At 53.1% G+C, this 14,070-nt stretch overlaps 6 protein-coding genes across 6 annotated transcripts; 4 read left to right on the top strand and 2 right to left on the bottom strand.

Annotated features, from left to right (window-relative positions):
• Window positions 1-1,466: 1,466 nt before the first annotated feature.
• On the bottom strand, window positions 1,467-3,131 carry LDX57_002323 (NAD-dependent succinate-semialdehyde dehydrogenase; the record flags this gene model as incomplete). Its single annotated transcript, XM_046083971.1, has 4 exons — window positions 1,467-1,600; window positions 1,660-2,904; window positions 2,971-3,058; window positions 3,111-3,131. The coding sequence occupies 4 exons, from the start codon at window positions 3,129-3,131 to the stop codon at window positions 1,467-1,469; spliced, it is 1,488 nt and encodes a 495-aa protein (XP_045939934.1).
• Window positions 3,132-3,536: 405 nt separating this feature from the next.
• HOM6_1 (Homoserine dehydrogenase) lies at window positions 3,537-4,717 on the top strand (the record flags this gene model as incomplete). The annotated part of the gene is made up of 2 exons (XM_046083970.1): window positions 3,537-3,573; window positions 3,648-4,717. The coding sequence occupies 2 exons, from the start codon at window positions 3,537-3,539 to the stop codon at window positions 4,715-4,717; spliced, it is 1,107 nt and encodes a 368-aa protein (XP_045939933.1).
• A 605-nt stretch (window positions 4,718-5,322) lies between these two features.
• Window positions 5,323-5,651, top strand: LDX57_002321 (uncharacterized protein; the record flags this gene model as incomplete). Its single annotated transcript, XM_046083969.1, has 2 exons — window positions 5,323-5,347; window positions 5,431-5,651. The coding sequence occupies 2 exons, from the start codon at window positions 5,323-5,325 to the stop codon at window positions 5,649-5,651; spliced, it is 246 nt and encodes an 81-aa protein (XP_045939932.1).
• A 1,461-nt stretch (window positions 5,652-7,112) lies between these two features.
• Window positions 7,113-8,676, top strand: fgaCat (catalase easC; the record flags this gene model as incomplete). The annotated part of the gene is made up of 2 exons (XM_046083968.1): window positions 7,113-7,134; window positions 7,193-8,676. 2 exons carry the CDS (start codon window positions 7,113-7,115, stop codon window positions 8,674-8,676), a joined length of 1,506 nt encoding a protein of 501 aa, XP_045939931.1.
• Window positions 8,677-9,291: 615 nt separating this feature from the next.
• Window positions 9,292-11,305, bottom strand: atg15 (triglyceride lipase ATG15; the record flags this gene model as incomplete). Its single annotated transcript, XM_046083967.1, has 2 exons — window positions 9,292-11,037; window positions 11,102-11,305. 2 exons carry the CDS (start codon window positions 11,303-11,305, stop codon window positions 9,292-9,294), a joined length of 1,950 nt encoding a protein of 649 aa, XP_045939930.1.
• A 527-nt stretch (window positions 11,306-11,832) lies between these two features.
• On the top strand, window positions 11,833-14,014 carry LDX57_002318 (VPS9 domain-containing protein; the record flags this gene model as incomplete). The annotated part of the gene is made up of 2 exons (XM_046083966.1): window positions 11,833-12,104; window positions 12,178-14,014. 2 exons carry the CDS (start codon window positions 11,833-11,835, stop codon window positions 14,012-14,014), a joined length of 2,109 nt encoding a protein of 702 aa, XP_045939929.1.
• Between the last annotated feature and the right edge of the window lie 56 nt (window positions 14,015-14,070).

Genomic DNA, 14,070 nt, shown 5'->3' with positions numbered 1-14,070 from the left:
TGCGGGTTGCGTGGGTTGCGGTATTGAAGATTCTCGTCATAATGGTTGTCAAATAAAGGTAGAGGGTCCTGACCATGGCAATTGTGCATGTTCCTAAGAACTTTAGCAAGGGTTTTGTCTAGCTCCCGTTTTCGAAAGTGTGTAGGTTGTCTTTTCGATAGGCGAAAGACATAGACAGGAATCAATGTCTTGCATTCATGAGCAGTTTCATAGTTATAATCGGTATTGTTGAGGTCGAGTATAAAATAGGAGTGATTCCCGCGGCAAATTTTAACGGCGACAAAACGAGTCTTATTATCCGGATCGTATTTCTGAAAACTCTGCTCGATCTCCGAAACAAATGGACGTATAGATTCTAAATAATCTTCGGGGTCAAGAATGCTATTTGGAGTATCACCAAGTATTCGTATCGTACTTGAGCCGATGTCTCGCGGAAATCCAGAAAGAACCACTTGGATTTGGTGAAGAATGTGTTCGCGGATCTGTCTGGTTGAATCGTCCATGATGGGGGTGAAAATGACAGAGAGATACCTAGATGAAAGAAGGGATTTACATGCAATCAAGGAATGGTGGTAGTCGGCAGAAGGATTTATAATTGTCCGTGTTGCTAAATTGAGGCCTAGCAATATTCCTGCAGTTTATTGCTATCAGGCTCTTGTGCCTGCCGTGGTACATACATTTTGACGGTCCGTGTATGCGGTGTTGGGATCGGTCCAATTCAATCATCTTGGTGACAGTTTGATTTGTTAACTTCTTGGCCCTCGAGCAATCCGAAGCGTTCATCAATAGTACTCTGGAAGAACTCGGCGGATGGTTCAGTCTGTACGGGGCGATAGATAAACAGGTCCCTTAATATGATCCGCAAAGAAGGGTGGTGCATTTTGTCCTTCGTGTCGGTGCAATTCTGCAACGTCCCTAGCGACTCGTTGATCCTCAGTTTGTTGTCGGAAGAAAATCCACCTGTTGCTCTTGAAGCGGAGAATGTAGACCGGAACAGAAAAGGTCTGTTTATGAGCGGTTTCAAAGTGGTAGCGGTCGTTGTTGATGTCAAGAATGACGTATGCATGTCGAGGATATACATCAACAACAAGTAATCGCACGAGATGTTGTGTTTCCAATTGCTTTTTGAAAGGCTCGATCAAACTAGCTGCTGAAGCAAAATAATTGTCAGAGGCCAGAAGCTTCGTAGGTATATCGGCAACGATACGAATTGTTTTCGTGTCCTTGAGTACTTCGGACACTTGTTGGTTGACGTCGTCCATAATCAACGATTTACGATGGAGAGAGTAAGGAGAGAAAGAGAAAACTGTGGCCCTTTTGTAGGCGGTCGCACTTAACCCTGCCGCTGTCTTCTGAGCATTGTCTGGAATACGCGGTTAGAGACTTTCGGCAGTCTTCGAACATGAAATTATATGAATCTAGTTTCTCTTATTTACACCTCCATTTACTGAAATATCCATTCTATCTCAGGCAGGCTCGACAGTCAGTGTTCCGGTCTTGGAGATCAGATATTCCTCGATGGCAACATCCTTGCCGGCTTCTTTGCCGTAGCCCGACTGCTTGAGACCGCCAAACGGCGACTCGGCGCAGGACGAGTTACCTGATGTGGATGATCAGTATCAAATTGATTCTCACATTGCAAGAGTATGATTGTCTTACCGGTATTCATGCCAACCATGCCAGCCTCCAGATTCTCGAGCATGCGCCAGGTGCGGTTGACATCCCTGGTAAAGAAATAGGAAGCCAGGCCCATAGAGGTGTCATTAGCCAACTTCACCACTTCCTGTTCTGTTTCAAATCTATACAGACCCAGAAGAGGGCCAAAGATCTCCTCCTGTGTCGTTAGCATCTTGGGGGTCATGTCCGAGATAATCGTGGGCTCAAAGAAGTAACCGGGTAGATTCGCGGGCCTCTTGCCACCGCACAGAATCTTTCCTCCGCGCTTGATTGCGTCCTCAACGTGTCTCTCGAGCTTCTCAATGCCCCGGCTGGTGGTGAGCGGTCCCATGGTGGTTGAAGTCTCCGCGCCGTGGCCCACGCGGATCTTCGAGGTTGCTTCCACAATCATACGGGCGAACTGGTCATAGACGCCGCTTTGCACGTAGACCCGGTTGGCATGTGTACAGGCCTGACCGGCCGTACGCCACTTCAGAATCATCAGTGCCGCAACAGCCTGCTCGAGATTGCCGTCGTCGAAGACGATAAACGGACAGTTGCCGCCCAGCTCCATAGTCACCTTCTTCAAGCCTTCGCTGCAGTGTCTTGCAACAATACTGCCCACCCGCGTGCTGCCGGTAAAGGTGACCTTGCGAACCAGAGGATGCTTGCAGAGTCGCTCGCTCACGGCAGGGGTGTTCTCGTTATCCGTCGAAATGACATTCAGAACACCAGCCGGCAAGCCAGCACGGATGGCCAGATCGGCCAACGCGTTGACGCTCAGCGGTGTTTCCGGCGACGGCTTAACGATCATCGAGCATCCGGCCGCCAGCGCAGCAGCGACCTTGCGAATAATCATGGCGACCGGGAAGTTCCAGGGAACCAGCGCGACGCTTACACCGATCGGCTGCTTGATCACGAATGTGCGACGCTCTGAGATAGAGGGCTGGGCCACCGAGCCTCGAATCCGCTCGGCCTCGCCGGCGAACCACCAGGCGAAGCCCAGCGCGTAGTCGACCTCCCCCAATGCTTCGGTCATCGGCTTGCCGGTCTCGTAGACCATAATCTGGGCGATATCTTCGCGGGCGTTGGTGATCAGCTCGTGCCATTTGAGCAGGATTTTAGCTCGGACTCGCGGGTTGACATGGCGATAGTCTTCGAAAGCTTTTTGGGAAGACTCGACGTATTGGTCGACGTCGGTGACTTCGTTGTTCGGGCAGGAGGCAAAGATGCGGTTGGAGCCAGGATCTGTTGGACTTGCTTTTAGTAAAAGTAGACGTTGGAGAGGTAAAATGCCATAGGGAATGGTGATACCTTCGACATCGAACGTTTTGCCAGATCCAGCCTGTACCCATTCACCGTGAAGCAACGAGGCTTCATGGAGGAGGGATGGATCATTCAGCTAAATTGCATCAGCATCTACGTGACAATTCAATGTATCAATAATCCTTTACCTTCAAAAGGCTTGTCTTCATTGTGATTGTTAGGGATTCGTGTGTGAGACAATCGATGCAGTCGGTCAAACCGACAATTTATAGATCCAACTCTTGTATCCCTCGTCCGGAAGTCCAGCTTGGAGAAATCCCACTGCATGAGCAGATTACGTCGGCATTGCCTTTTCCACTTCATTCCAGTAATCGAACAATTACATCTGGTGGGCCACGTCTGCGGAGACGTGGATTTGGCCATGGTTTGGCTTGCCATACCCGTAAGCGATCGATTACTTCACGGAAGTCATCCGAGTCAGCGCTTACAACGAGTGGGATTGGATACAGGTAATTAATTGTGGTTAAATAACTATAGCTATGGTCTTGTGAAGCAGAATTTCCCCGTGCACATCTCAAAGCATTCCCACCCTCATCATCCGAAATCGTTCTACAATGCCTCCTCTTCAAAATATCAATATTGCCGTGATCGGTCAGTCCTACTTACTATGAGACCATTCCCTCTTCCTATTCATCAAACTAACATATACCCATTTACGTATACAGGCACCGGTGGAGTGGGCTCAGTCTTCGTTTCTCAGCTGGCATGGCTCGCGAAAACGTTAACCACGACCGAACTGAGCCTCTGCTACATCGCGATGATCGACAAGGCCCTGTACCACCAGGACCATTCAGCCATTGACATCGATACTGCAGTCACAACCCTCGAGGCAAAGGGGACCGCGCCACCATCCATCCCCGAGATCATCGAGTATCTCGCCAACGCCCCGCACCGCGTGATCCTCGTCGACAACACCAGCGCCACGAGCCTCGCCGAAGCCTACCCGGCCTTCCTCAGACGCGGGATCAGCGTCATCACACCCAACAAGAAAGCCTTCTCCGGAAGTTACCAGCTCTGGGAGGATATCTCCAGCTCGGCCCGGGCGGGTAACGCCGTGGTCTTCCACGAGTCGTCCGTCGGAGCAGGCATGCCCATCATCTCGACGGCCAAAGAGCTCGTCGCCACGGGTGACCAGATCACCCGCATCGAGGGCATTTTCAGCGGCACCATGTCGTACCTGTTCAACACATTCGCGCCGGCATTGGGCTCCGGCACGAGTGGCGAGTCATGGTCGTCGATTGTCAAGAAGGCCAGGGAGCTCGGGTATACGGAGCCGGATCCTCGTGACGATCTCAACGGTCTGGACGTTGCGCGCAAACTGACCATTCTGGGTCGACTGGCCGGTCTGCGCGTGGAGTCGCCTACTGCGTTCCCCGTGCAGAGCTTGATACCCAAGGAGCTTGAGGGAACGGCCGATGGCCAGACATTCCTTCAGCAGCTCGATCAATTTGATGATCAGATGAAGAGCCACAAGGTTGCCGCCGAGAAGGAAGGGAAGGTCGTGCGCTTCGTGGGCAGTATTGATGTGGAGAGTCAGACGCTGAAGGTTGGTCTCGAGTCCTTTGACACCATGCATCCAATGGCGACGCTTAAGGGGAGCGATAATATCATCAGCTTCTATACGAAGCGGTACGGGGCCTTGCCGCTGACCATTCGGGGTGCCGGAGCTGGGGGCGATGTCACGGCGATGGGAGTGACCGGGGATCTGCTGAAGGCTATTGCCCAACTTCGCTAGGATGATCCGTTGAAGAAATCATACTTTGATACTTTGAACGTTCGTTCACAATATGCCTGGTGCTAGTATATGCTCACATATGAGCCAATATCCACTATGGAGAGGCCAAGAGCAGGCACTTGCACAGGGCTCTCTACTACATTCTTCTTATACCTCTTGCTCCTAGCTCAGTACTTCGTATTCCTCAATAGATGTGATCATTTTCTTGTTGATTGGGATTCCCAAGGGTGAGGGCTAATCTCTGCGGGCTGAACAGAGACTCGACGTTGAGTATGTGGCTCATCCGATCACCGATGCTGTCTGACAATTGGATGCATCTCTGCAATGGAATATTCTCCGACGCAGCCACGGCGTCATCTACTGGATCTTGCGCATTCTTCGATTTACTCCACGTGGTAACATCCCATGGCCGATGATGCAGGACTATTGTTAGTCAGCGATGACGTAGCTCGTTAAACACCGCCCCAGCAGCCTTATAATTCAGGGTGAGGCAGGTTGATCGTGGATCGTCTCTTCAACTTACATCCATCTTCCGAATTTGGCACCCATTTTCCATCGAGGTCAAACAAGTCTCTCCCAAAAAGAAAACCCTCCCAACTACCACAATGTCGAGTGACAAGAACAACAACCGTGAGTCCAGACAACCCAACGCCTCATCATGTCTCCACTACCCCTTGCTTGAATTATCAACCGCTAACCGGTATTTCATCTAGCTGGCCTCCTGGGCGGCCTAGGAAACGGCCTCGGCAAGACTATTGGCGGCGTGACTGGCACCCTAGGCAGCGCTGTCGGCGGCCTAGGAAGAACCGTCGGCGGAGTCACCGAAGGGCTCGGACGGACGGTCAGCGGAGCCGGCGAAAGCCTCGAGGGCACGACCAAGAACGTGGGCGAATCGGCCGGAAACACCTTCAAGAGTGATAGCAACAAGAAATAAGGGCTTGTCGGGATGAAGGTGGCGCTGTACTATATGATGATGTGCTTTCTGTTTTCATGCTGTCTATATTGATTCCCTTTGTGCGTTGGGTTGGATGGTCATTTGGAATGAGTTTGTTGTGCGAGGCAATCAATGGTAATTCATTCTCGTGTCTATTGCTTTCATGTGTGCCGATAGACGAAGGATAACTAGAGCCGCTCTGGCAGGGCGGAGGCGGCCGCGGGAAAGCCTGCCGCTTCGGAAGGTGGAGGTTCCCGCCGATGGATTTAGGTGAGACATGGTTCATCATTTCATGTCCCTAATTGACCAGCAAATCGGGGTTTCAGTAGTGGGATTTCAGACTTTGGAGTTGGGAGACCAGACTGGAGATCTTTTGGGGGGTCAAATCTTGAATCCGCCTGTGGGCGAGCATGGCCGACATCACCTGACATGGTCCGGCTAGATCTGTATCTTACATGGAGACCAATATGAGGAATATTCCTAAGCGTCGTATCTGTTGTCTCGTTCCACATGTCTGGACCATTTGATAATGACCTAATGCGTATATATCAGTTCAAGAGGCTGGGAACCCACGGAGAAATCTCGTGAAACAAAACCAAACAGAGGAAACGTATCCACTGCCATATTCAGTTGCACGGACAGATCTGAGGAGGAATGATCAACCCTGTCCCAACGGTCTAGACAGGACAAATTGAATAAGCATGTTATGATTGCTGATTGACCGGATGGCTGGCCGAGTCCATTGACTAAGATCCTAAATAACTAACATTAATTAGTTCCTGCACGGGTCTCCACTCTCCACCGGCAACGCAGCCGAGCGCAGGATCGGATGGTGCGTGGTTTCTTGAGATGGCTGGTTGACACCGGGTGGAAAGGATCAGACAGATTCTCTGTTGCCAATGGAGACCGTAATAGTCCCATCCATTCTACAATGGAATCACAATGTAATTCTTCAAGATTCTAAGTTTGGTGCCTGAGTCTTGACAATGCCCGGTCGATTATTGGCCTGAGGCATGCGAAACTGCGGGATGCGGATCCACTCGGCTGCCCTATGCCAACCAATGATACCGGTCTATCTGCTTATCTCAGCGGAAGCAGGTGACTCCGCGTGGTGACTTGCCTGAATCTGCCTGAGTGCCTGGATGCCTGCCGACGTCATCGCCTAATATCCCGCCTGTCATTGGCCAAAGCTGCGAGAAGCTGCCTGGAATTAATTCTTTGGACTTTTCTACTTTCGTGAATTTGCATCCTTTTTTTATCAACATTAAACACAGCTACTCCGACTGTGTATCCATTATTTTTCAAGATTCAATCCTTCCCACCCCACTCCCCGGGCTACTATAAGACTCTATAACTCCCCGCACTCTCTCTCCTCTTCCTCCCTCTCCTCGCAGTCCGGAGTAGATTCTTTCATCTCTCTTACCTCTCCTCAAACCACTCACCCTCCTCCCACACGTCATCATGGGCCAAGACGACGAGCCGAGTATGTCTCCTCCTTCCAATCGGTGTCCACATGTTAATTTGTATCAACCATGTTGCAGAGAACTACCGGTACAATGAGACTCCGGTCTACACCGCATCCAATGGTTGTCCCGTGATGGACCCCCAGGCTGCCCAGCGCGTCGGCCCTAACGGCCCTCTCTTGCTGCAAGACTTCCACCTGATTGACCTGCTGGCCCACTTTGACCGCGAGAGAATCCCCGAGCGAGTGGTCCACGCCAAGGGCGCCGGCGCCTACGGCGAGTTCGAGGTCACCGACGACATCAGCGACATCACCGTCGTCGACATGCTCAAGGGCGTCGGCAAGAAGACTAAGCTCTTCACCCGCTTCTCCACCGTGGGCGGCGAGAAGGGCTCCCCGGACAGTGCACGCGACCCCCGCGGATTCGCCATCAAGTTCTACACCGAGCAAGGCAACTGGGACTGGGTTTTCAACAACACACCTGTCTTCTTCCTCCGTGACCCCTCCAAGTTCCCTATCTTCATTCACACCCAGAAGCGCAACCCCCAGACCAACCTGAAGGACGCCACCATGTTCTGGGACTACCTGTCCACCCACCACGAGTCCGTCCACCAGCTCATGCACCTGTTCAGTGACCGCGGCACCCCCTACTCCTACCGCCACATGAACGGCTACTCCGGCCACACCTACAAGTGGGTCAAGCCCGACGGCACATTCAACTATGTGCAGATCCACTGCAAGACCGACCAGGGCAACAAGACCTTCAACAACGAGGAGGCCGGCCGCCTGGCCGCCGAAAACCCGGACTGGCACACCCAGGACCTGTTCGCCGCCATCCAGCGCGGCGAGAACCCCTCGTGGACCTGCTACGTGCAGGTGCTCAGCCCGGAGCAGGCCGAGAAGTTCCGCTGGAACGTCTTCGACCTGACCAAGGTCTGGCCCCAGAGCGAGGTGCCCCTGCGCCGCTTCGGCCGCTTCACCCTCAACCGCAACCCGGAGAACTACTTCGCCGAGGTCGAGCAGGCCGCCTTCTCCCCCTCACACATGGTCCCCGGCGTCGAACCCTCCGCCGACCCCGTCCTCCAGTCCCGCCTCTTCTCCTACCCGGACACCCACCGCCATCGCCTGGGCGGCAACTACGAGCAGATCCCCGTCAACTGCCCCATGCGCGCCTTCAGCCCCTGGCACCGCGACGGCGCCATGAACGTCCATGGCAACTACGGCGCCAACCCCAACTACCCGTCCACCTTCCGCCCGCTGCGCTACGAGCCCGTGAAGGCCAGCCAGGAGCACGAGCGCTGGGCCGGCAGCGTCGTCGCGGAGCAGTTCCCCGTCACCGCTGACGACTACGTCCAGGCCAACGGACTCTGGCAGGTCCTGGGTCGCCAGCCCGGCCAGCAGGAGGCCTTCGTGCACAACGTCTCTGGCCATCTGTCCGGTGCCCACGAGCGAGTCCGCAAGGCCACCTACGAGATGTTCCGCCGGGTGAACGCTGACCTGGGTGCGCGTCTCGAGAAGGCCACCGAGGCTTTGGCTACTGATGCCAAGTCGGCTCGGTTGTAATCTCCTGCTTTGTCAGTGGAAACAACAAGTAAAGGAGCCCAATCGTGGGTTGTATATTCTAGTACGACATAATGAATCTCAAAATAATACCTTACATTCTTTCAACGAACCATGATAATCTGGTGGGCTGACAATGTCCACAATACCAAAAGTCTCACGACGGAAACCAATTCAATTGATGATTCGGATCATGATCAGTTAAATCAGTAGTATTGCTGATAATTGTAAAAATACCTGCTCTAGGCAGGGACAAGAGAATGTAACCAAAGAAGAAGCTTTCCAAAATGAGTTCCCTAGATGTGACCATAACGCCCGAAAAGGAGGAAAGTAGAGGCAAAAAAAAAAAAAAAGAAAGAAAGTCAGAGTCACGCCCGCTTAAGCTTGGAACAATGCAGTGAGATGACGGAAGGTTGGTGATGTTCGTAGACGGTCATGTCGATTCTAATACAAAAACAGCGAGACATGGCTGTGTTATATACCTATGTGGTTGAGAAGGTGGATCTCTTCTCGGATGCGGGTGGTGATCTTTGGTCTTCGGTCTCGGTCTGGGAGGGCGAAATCCAACTGTAGGTGCTGAGTTGCCAGATGTAGAAGTCTGGTCGTGCTGTCTATGGATCATGGAGGCGTGGTGATGGGATGCTCGCTGATTGCTGATGTGTCCCAGCAGCCCCAAAAGAGTCCCGGGTTTTCGCATGTGGACGTGAGACTAGGAGGAGAAGTCTGATGAGCGGTCGTCGAGCTGGTGGCGTCCCGGCAGCCGAACCATCCGGGGGTATGGCAGTCACTAGACGGAGTCTTAGTTGGCATGGTAGACGTGAGTGTGGGAGCAGGTGCGGCAGCTGTAGTGCTTTCTTGATCCTTGCACCCGAACCATCCGGGGGTTTTGCACGTCGACGTTGATGTCGATGTTGACGCCGATGCTTCGGTGGTAGTGATAGTAGAGGAAGTACCGGGGGCGGCGCTAGTCTTGTCCTTGCATCCAAACCAGCCAGGAGTCTTACAGGTTGATGTGGAAGTCGAGCTAGTCGTGGTGGTGGTGCTGGGCGCTGTCGTAGTAGTACTTTCGTCCAAGCAGCCCCACCATCCAGGGGTTTTGCACGTCGAGGTACTCGAAGTGGTTGAAGTGCTCGTGGCGGAGGTCGTTGAGCTCGTCGTCGTCTCCGAGCCGTTACTACGGAAATACTTCCACAGCTCGCAATCGTAGCATTCTTCTTCCGCCGCGCAAGGAGGAACGTCATCATAGACTTTGATCACATCGGAGATGACAGCTTTAATTCGATGAGTTCCGAGTCCAACGCGCCAGCCTTTGTCTCCTACGGTATCGTAGACACACATCTGGCCCGTGTGGCACGCGGACTCCATGGCATAACCGCCCCACGTGCAGACAGAGCTTACTCCGTTACACGTTCCCATATATATTGGGTCTGCGGTGTGTCCAAAATGATAGGCTCCGGTGAACTGTCGCGATTGAGGGAGTCTCGGATCATGATCAGGAGGGCTTGGGAGACCGAGACGAGCTGCTGGTAGAGCTTCGGGCACGGCTTCAAAAGTAACCACAGGCAGTCCGTAGGTTAGACCAAGCAAGCTGGTCATCGCACCGCCCAGCGAGTGACCAGTGAGCCAAACGTTGGCTTCGGGGTATATTTCGGTGACGTTGGCGTACAGGTCCAGCGCCGCACGGTAGTAGCGATTTTCGTCATGCATAGCTTCAACGATGCAAGTCAGGTTGGCCGTAAAGGCAGATTTCTGGCAGTCACAGACTTGGCGCCACAGGTACGATCCACCCTGTCCGCAACAGCAACTGAAGAACAGATTGTCGTTTACTTTGTCATTCGTGGTCGTGCCTGCGCCATCAAAAAGGGCCGGCGAGGTTCCTTTCAAGGAGATGACAATAGTGCCGTTTGTCTCATCCGCATAGATATGGCCCCTAAGGCCGTCGTTGGCCCAGCCGAAGCTTGAAGAGTAATTGAATCTGCCATTAACGTCCTGCCAATCCTCACTACCGGGTTCCTCAATATAATCATTTGCAGTCATCTGCGCGAAGGTAAGAACGGTCTTTTTCTTGGAGACGTCGGGGCCGGCTAGCGTATCCATGACCCATGCCGACGGGGATAAGACGCTTGCCGATCCGCTAGATCGCGCCGCCATCAAATGTTCCTCGATTATCATTGGTCGACGATCAGCAAGGCGCTGGATTGTAACCGGCTGGGACGTAGCAAGTAACGGGGACTTGATGTCAACCGGCTCTTTCTCGAGTCCATCCTCCGAAACGGACCAAAGGCGAGTATCCGGCTGGACGTCCAGCCGCATGTGAAGATCAGGCTGTTCATACGTGCCGCGGTGGAAGAGGTGGCGAAGAGTCTATATTTCATGGATGTTAGATGATCGGGATCAGTGAAGGACAACGAGGTCAGATCAGACGTACAAATTCATGTGTTTCGGACGGAGGAGGTTGCTTCCCTACTAGCGGAATCTGGGGACCTAGGAAGGGGGACGAGTCTCGGGACCCGAAGTATACAGGCCGAGAGGCGGTGGTGAGGCTTGAAAGGAAAGTCACACATAAAAGAAGACTAAGTGGGCCCATTCCTAGTAGAAGACGCTTTTTGTTCTGCTTCTGAGAGCGTTCCATAATGATATAAAGACGATCAGGGATGTTGGGGATGACAAGTGAGAGGTCGGAGGAGAGAAGGAGAGAGTCTGGCCCAGGGCGGGTTATCAGTTGGGGACGACTGACTTATCGGGCGGTGACACAATGCGGAGGGCGGGGCACGTGATCTTCAGGACGCGTGACGGGCGATCAGTCATCAGTCATCACGGGAAACGGTCGATGCTACGCCCGCGTACAACTTCGCTCCGGGGGGTTTCAAGACCGGCATGTTCGACGTTGACAAATAACATCAGCCGAAACACTCTGTTCCCTGGCATCCCCATCCTTGTACACCGCGGGGGCTCCAGAATACATTCCGATAGCCCCTATTGCCTCATACGTTCCGTGATCTGCATTGGCCGATCACCTGAATCCCAACGCCGGTGCCGCAAACCGGATTGCAATCCGATCAGGCGCAAGTTTGCCCAGTCAAACAGGTCATGTCTTCTGGCACCCCTGAAAACGGCTCCGATAAGCCTCGCTTGCACTCAGCTCGTTCATTTCCCAGGATGGATAACGCAGACGTGAGCCCTCTAGCTCGCTCGAGAGCTAAAACCGTACAGTCGGTCGCTATAACGGAGTCGGTCGCTGCCGATGCGCTTCCTTTGTCGGCACACGAAGAGGACGAGAATTCTGGCCCGGACGTTTTTGAGAAAGCGGCATCGCCCGAGACAGCAATGGGTGACGACGGCCAGCCCGAAGAGGAGGGCTCGGTGCTATCGCGGAGTGTTCAGGGACAACCGGAAGAGCTGCCAGTTGAGTTGGCCAGCTTAACTGACCGGTACTGGTCCCCGTCATCTCTTAACTTCTTTGGCTCTCGCAAAGATTATAACAGCTAACCCACTCCTCGCTAGCTTCGTGAACTCATTGACCGCCAAAGTCCATTCCTCCCCTCCCACGATAGACAGGATATCTAGTCTCTACCAGGATTTCTACGTCAAAGCAGACTCCCATATCGCCACACATATATCTGCTCTGGCTTCTCGAATAAATCGCGACCCCAGCCAAGCGACACTCGGTGGCACCCCGTCGAAAACTAAGAATAAGGACTTCGAAAATGTCACTCCCGGTCGACAGATGTTGACCGCCTCAGAAGTTACGGAGAAAAGACAAGCACGAAAGCTACTCGCTTCCAAGCGCCTCGGTCTGGAAGAAGCCGTGGAACGACGAGCTTGTGAGACGATTTATGACAAAATATGGAGACACAAAAGCACGCTCGACGAAGTACGAGATGAGAAATTGCGCTCGAAGACGGCGGCATTGCTCCTAGTTGGAATCAATCTCAAAGACTTGGGGGTGGACGTTGATATGACCAGTATCAGCCCGGAAAGGCAGAAGGAAGTGGATGAGGGTCTTTCTCTTGCCCGTGATTGTCTTGCGAAGATGAATGAGGAGAAGTATCCTCTGGGAAAGCTCCAGCATCTTGCAGCTGCCCACAAGGCCATTGTGGACGCCTTGACGAAATTACTACCTTCCTCCTCTTCTGCCGATGAGATTTTACCTACTTTGATCTACTCACTTATCACCTGCCCGCCGGAGGGCATTAACATCATAAGCAATCTCTATTTCATCCAAAGATTCAGGTCGTCGGGCAAAATTGATGGCGAAACGGCATATTGCTTGACGAATCTCGAGGCCGCAATCAGCTTCCTAGAGAATGTGGATCTTTCCGAACTTCGCTCAGATCTACCGGAAGGGCAGACGAAAGTTGCCCTTGAAGCGGTTGATCCTCTTCCCATCAGCCATGAAACGCCCGTCTCCTCTGTTCCAGCTGAGGCATCCGGTGAATTCTCGAAACCCACCGGCAAGGAGGGTGCCTCCAACACTTTGCCCCGGCGTCATAACCCTGCTTCAACCCAGCAACGTCTTAACAACATATTCCAACCTCCTTCAAAAGTGCTTGGGGCCGCAAATGATGTTGTGCGCAATACTGCGGACCAGGGCTTGAAGAACATTGGTGCATCACTTGACAGTAGCTTCAACTTCCTCTTTGGCCGTCTGAAAGAACTGCAGTCAAGCCAGCCGGCCGGTAAAGAAGGGGGCAATCCTGTCCTGCCCAAAACTTTAGCCGAAGCCCGGCGTCTGGTCGCGGCTCCGGTTTCTGGCGACCAGAACTCGGGCAAAGACGACAGTCCGGCGCAGTCGACCGCTTCTAATGACCGACCTCCTCTAAGGCGCATCGGTTCAAAGGCTGAGGATGCATTCCTAGGACTAGTCACGGGTCAACGAACTCCCCGTGACCGGAGTGTGGATAGTGTCCGAACACAGGGCAGCGGCAGGAAGGCTACTCCCGGAAGTTCTATCAAAGATGAGCCCTCAACCGGGGGCTTCTCGCAAGGTTCAGCTGGCTCCCAGCCCCCTACACCTTTAGAATCCATGCGGAACTTCGGAAATACTCTCAACCCTCTCAATCATATCCCGGGCATGATCCGAAGCTTCGGGCGTCCGGTCCCCGACGGTTCTGGAGGGATCGCAACGCCTCCAGAGAAGGCTCGACCAACGCCCGGCTCACGCGAGGTTTCCTCAGGAAGTGCTGCACCCTCCTCCTCCGCGAAAATCGACCCTCCCATTCAGCGATTTCTTCAGACCCAGAACGTCGACGATCTCACAATAAAAGATGTTGCCGCCTTACTGGAAGACTACAAGAGAATTTCTGCATTGTTGTTGAAGCAGGACTCCAATTACAAATAAGCAGCGACCTCTTCTTCCTCCCCCGTTATACCGGACTGTTCTCGTCCTTCATACCT

This window comes from Aspergillus melleus (assembly GCF_016097325.1).
Source record: "Aspergillus melleus strain CBS 546.65 chromosome Unknown contig1, whole genome shotgun sequence".
Classification (NCBI taxonomy): domain Eukaryota; kingdom Fungi; phylum Ascomycota; class Eurotiomycetes; order Eurotiales; family Aspergillaceae; genus Aspergillus; species Aspergillus melleus.
This window is presented reverse-complemented; position numbering and strand designations above follow the sequence as displayed.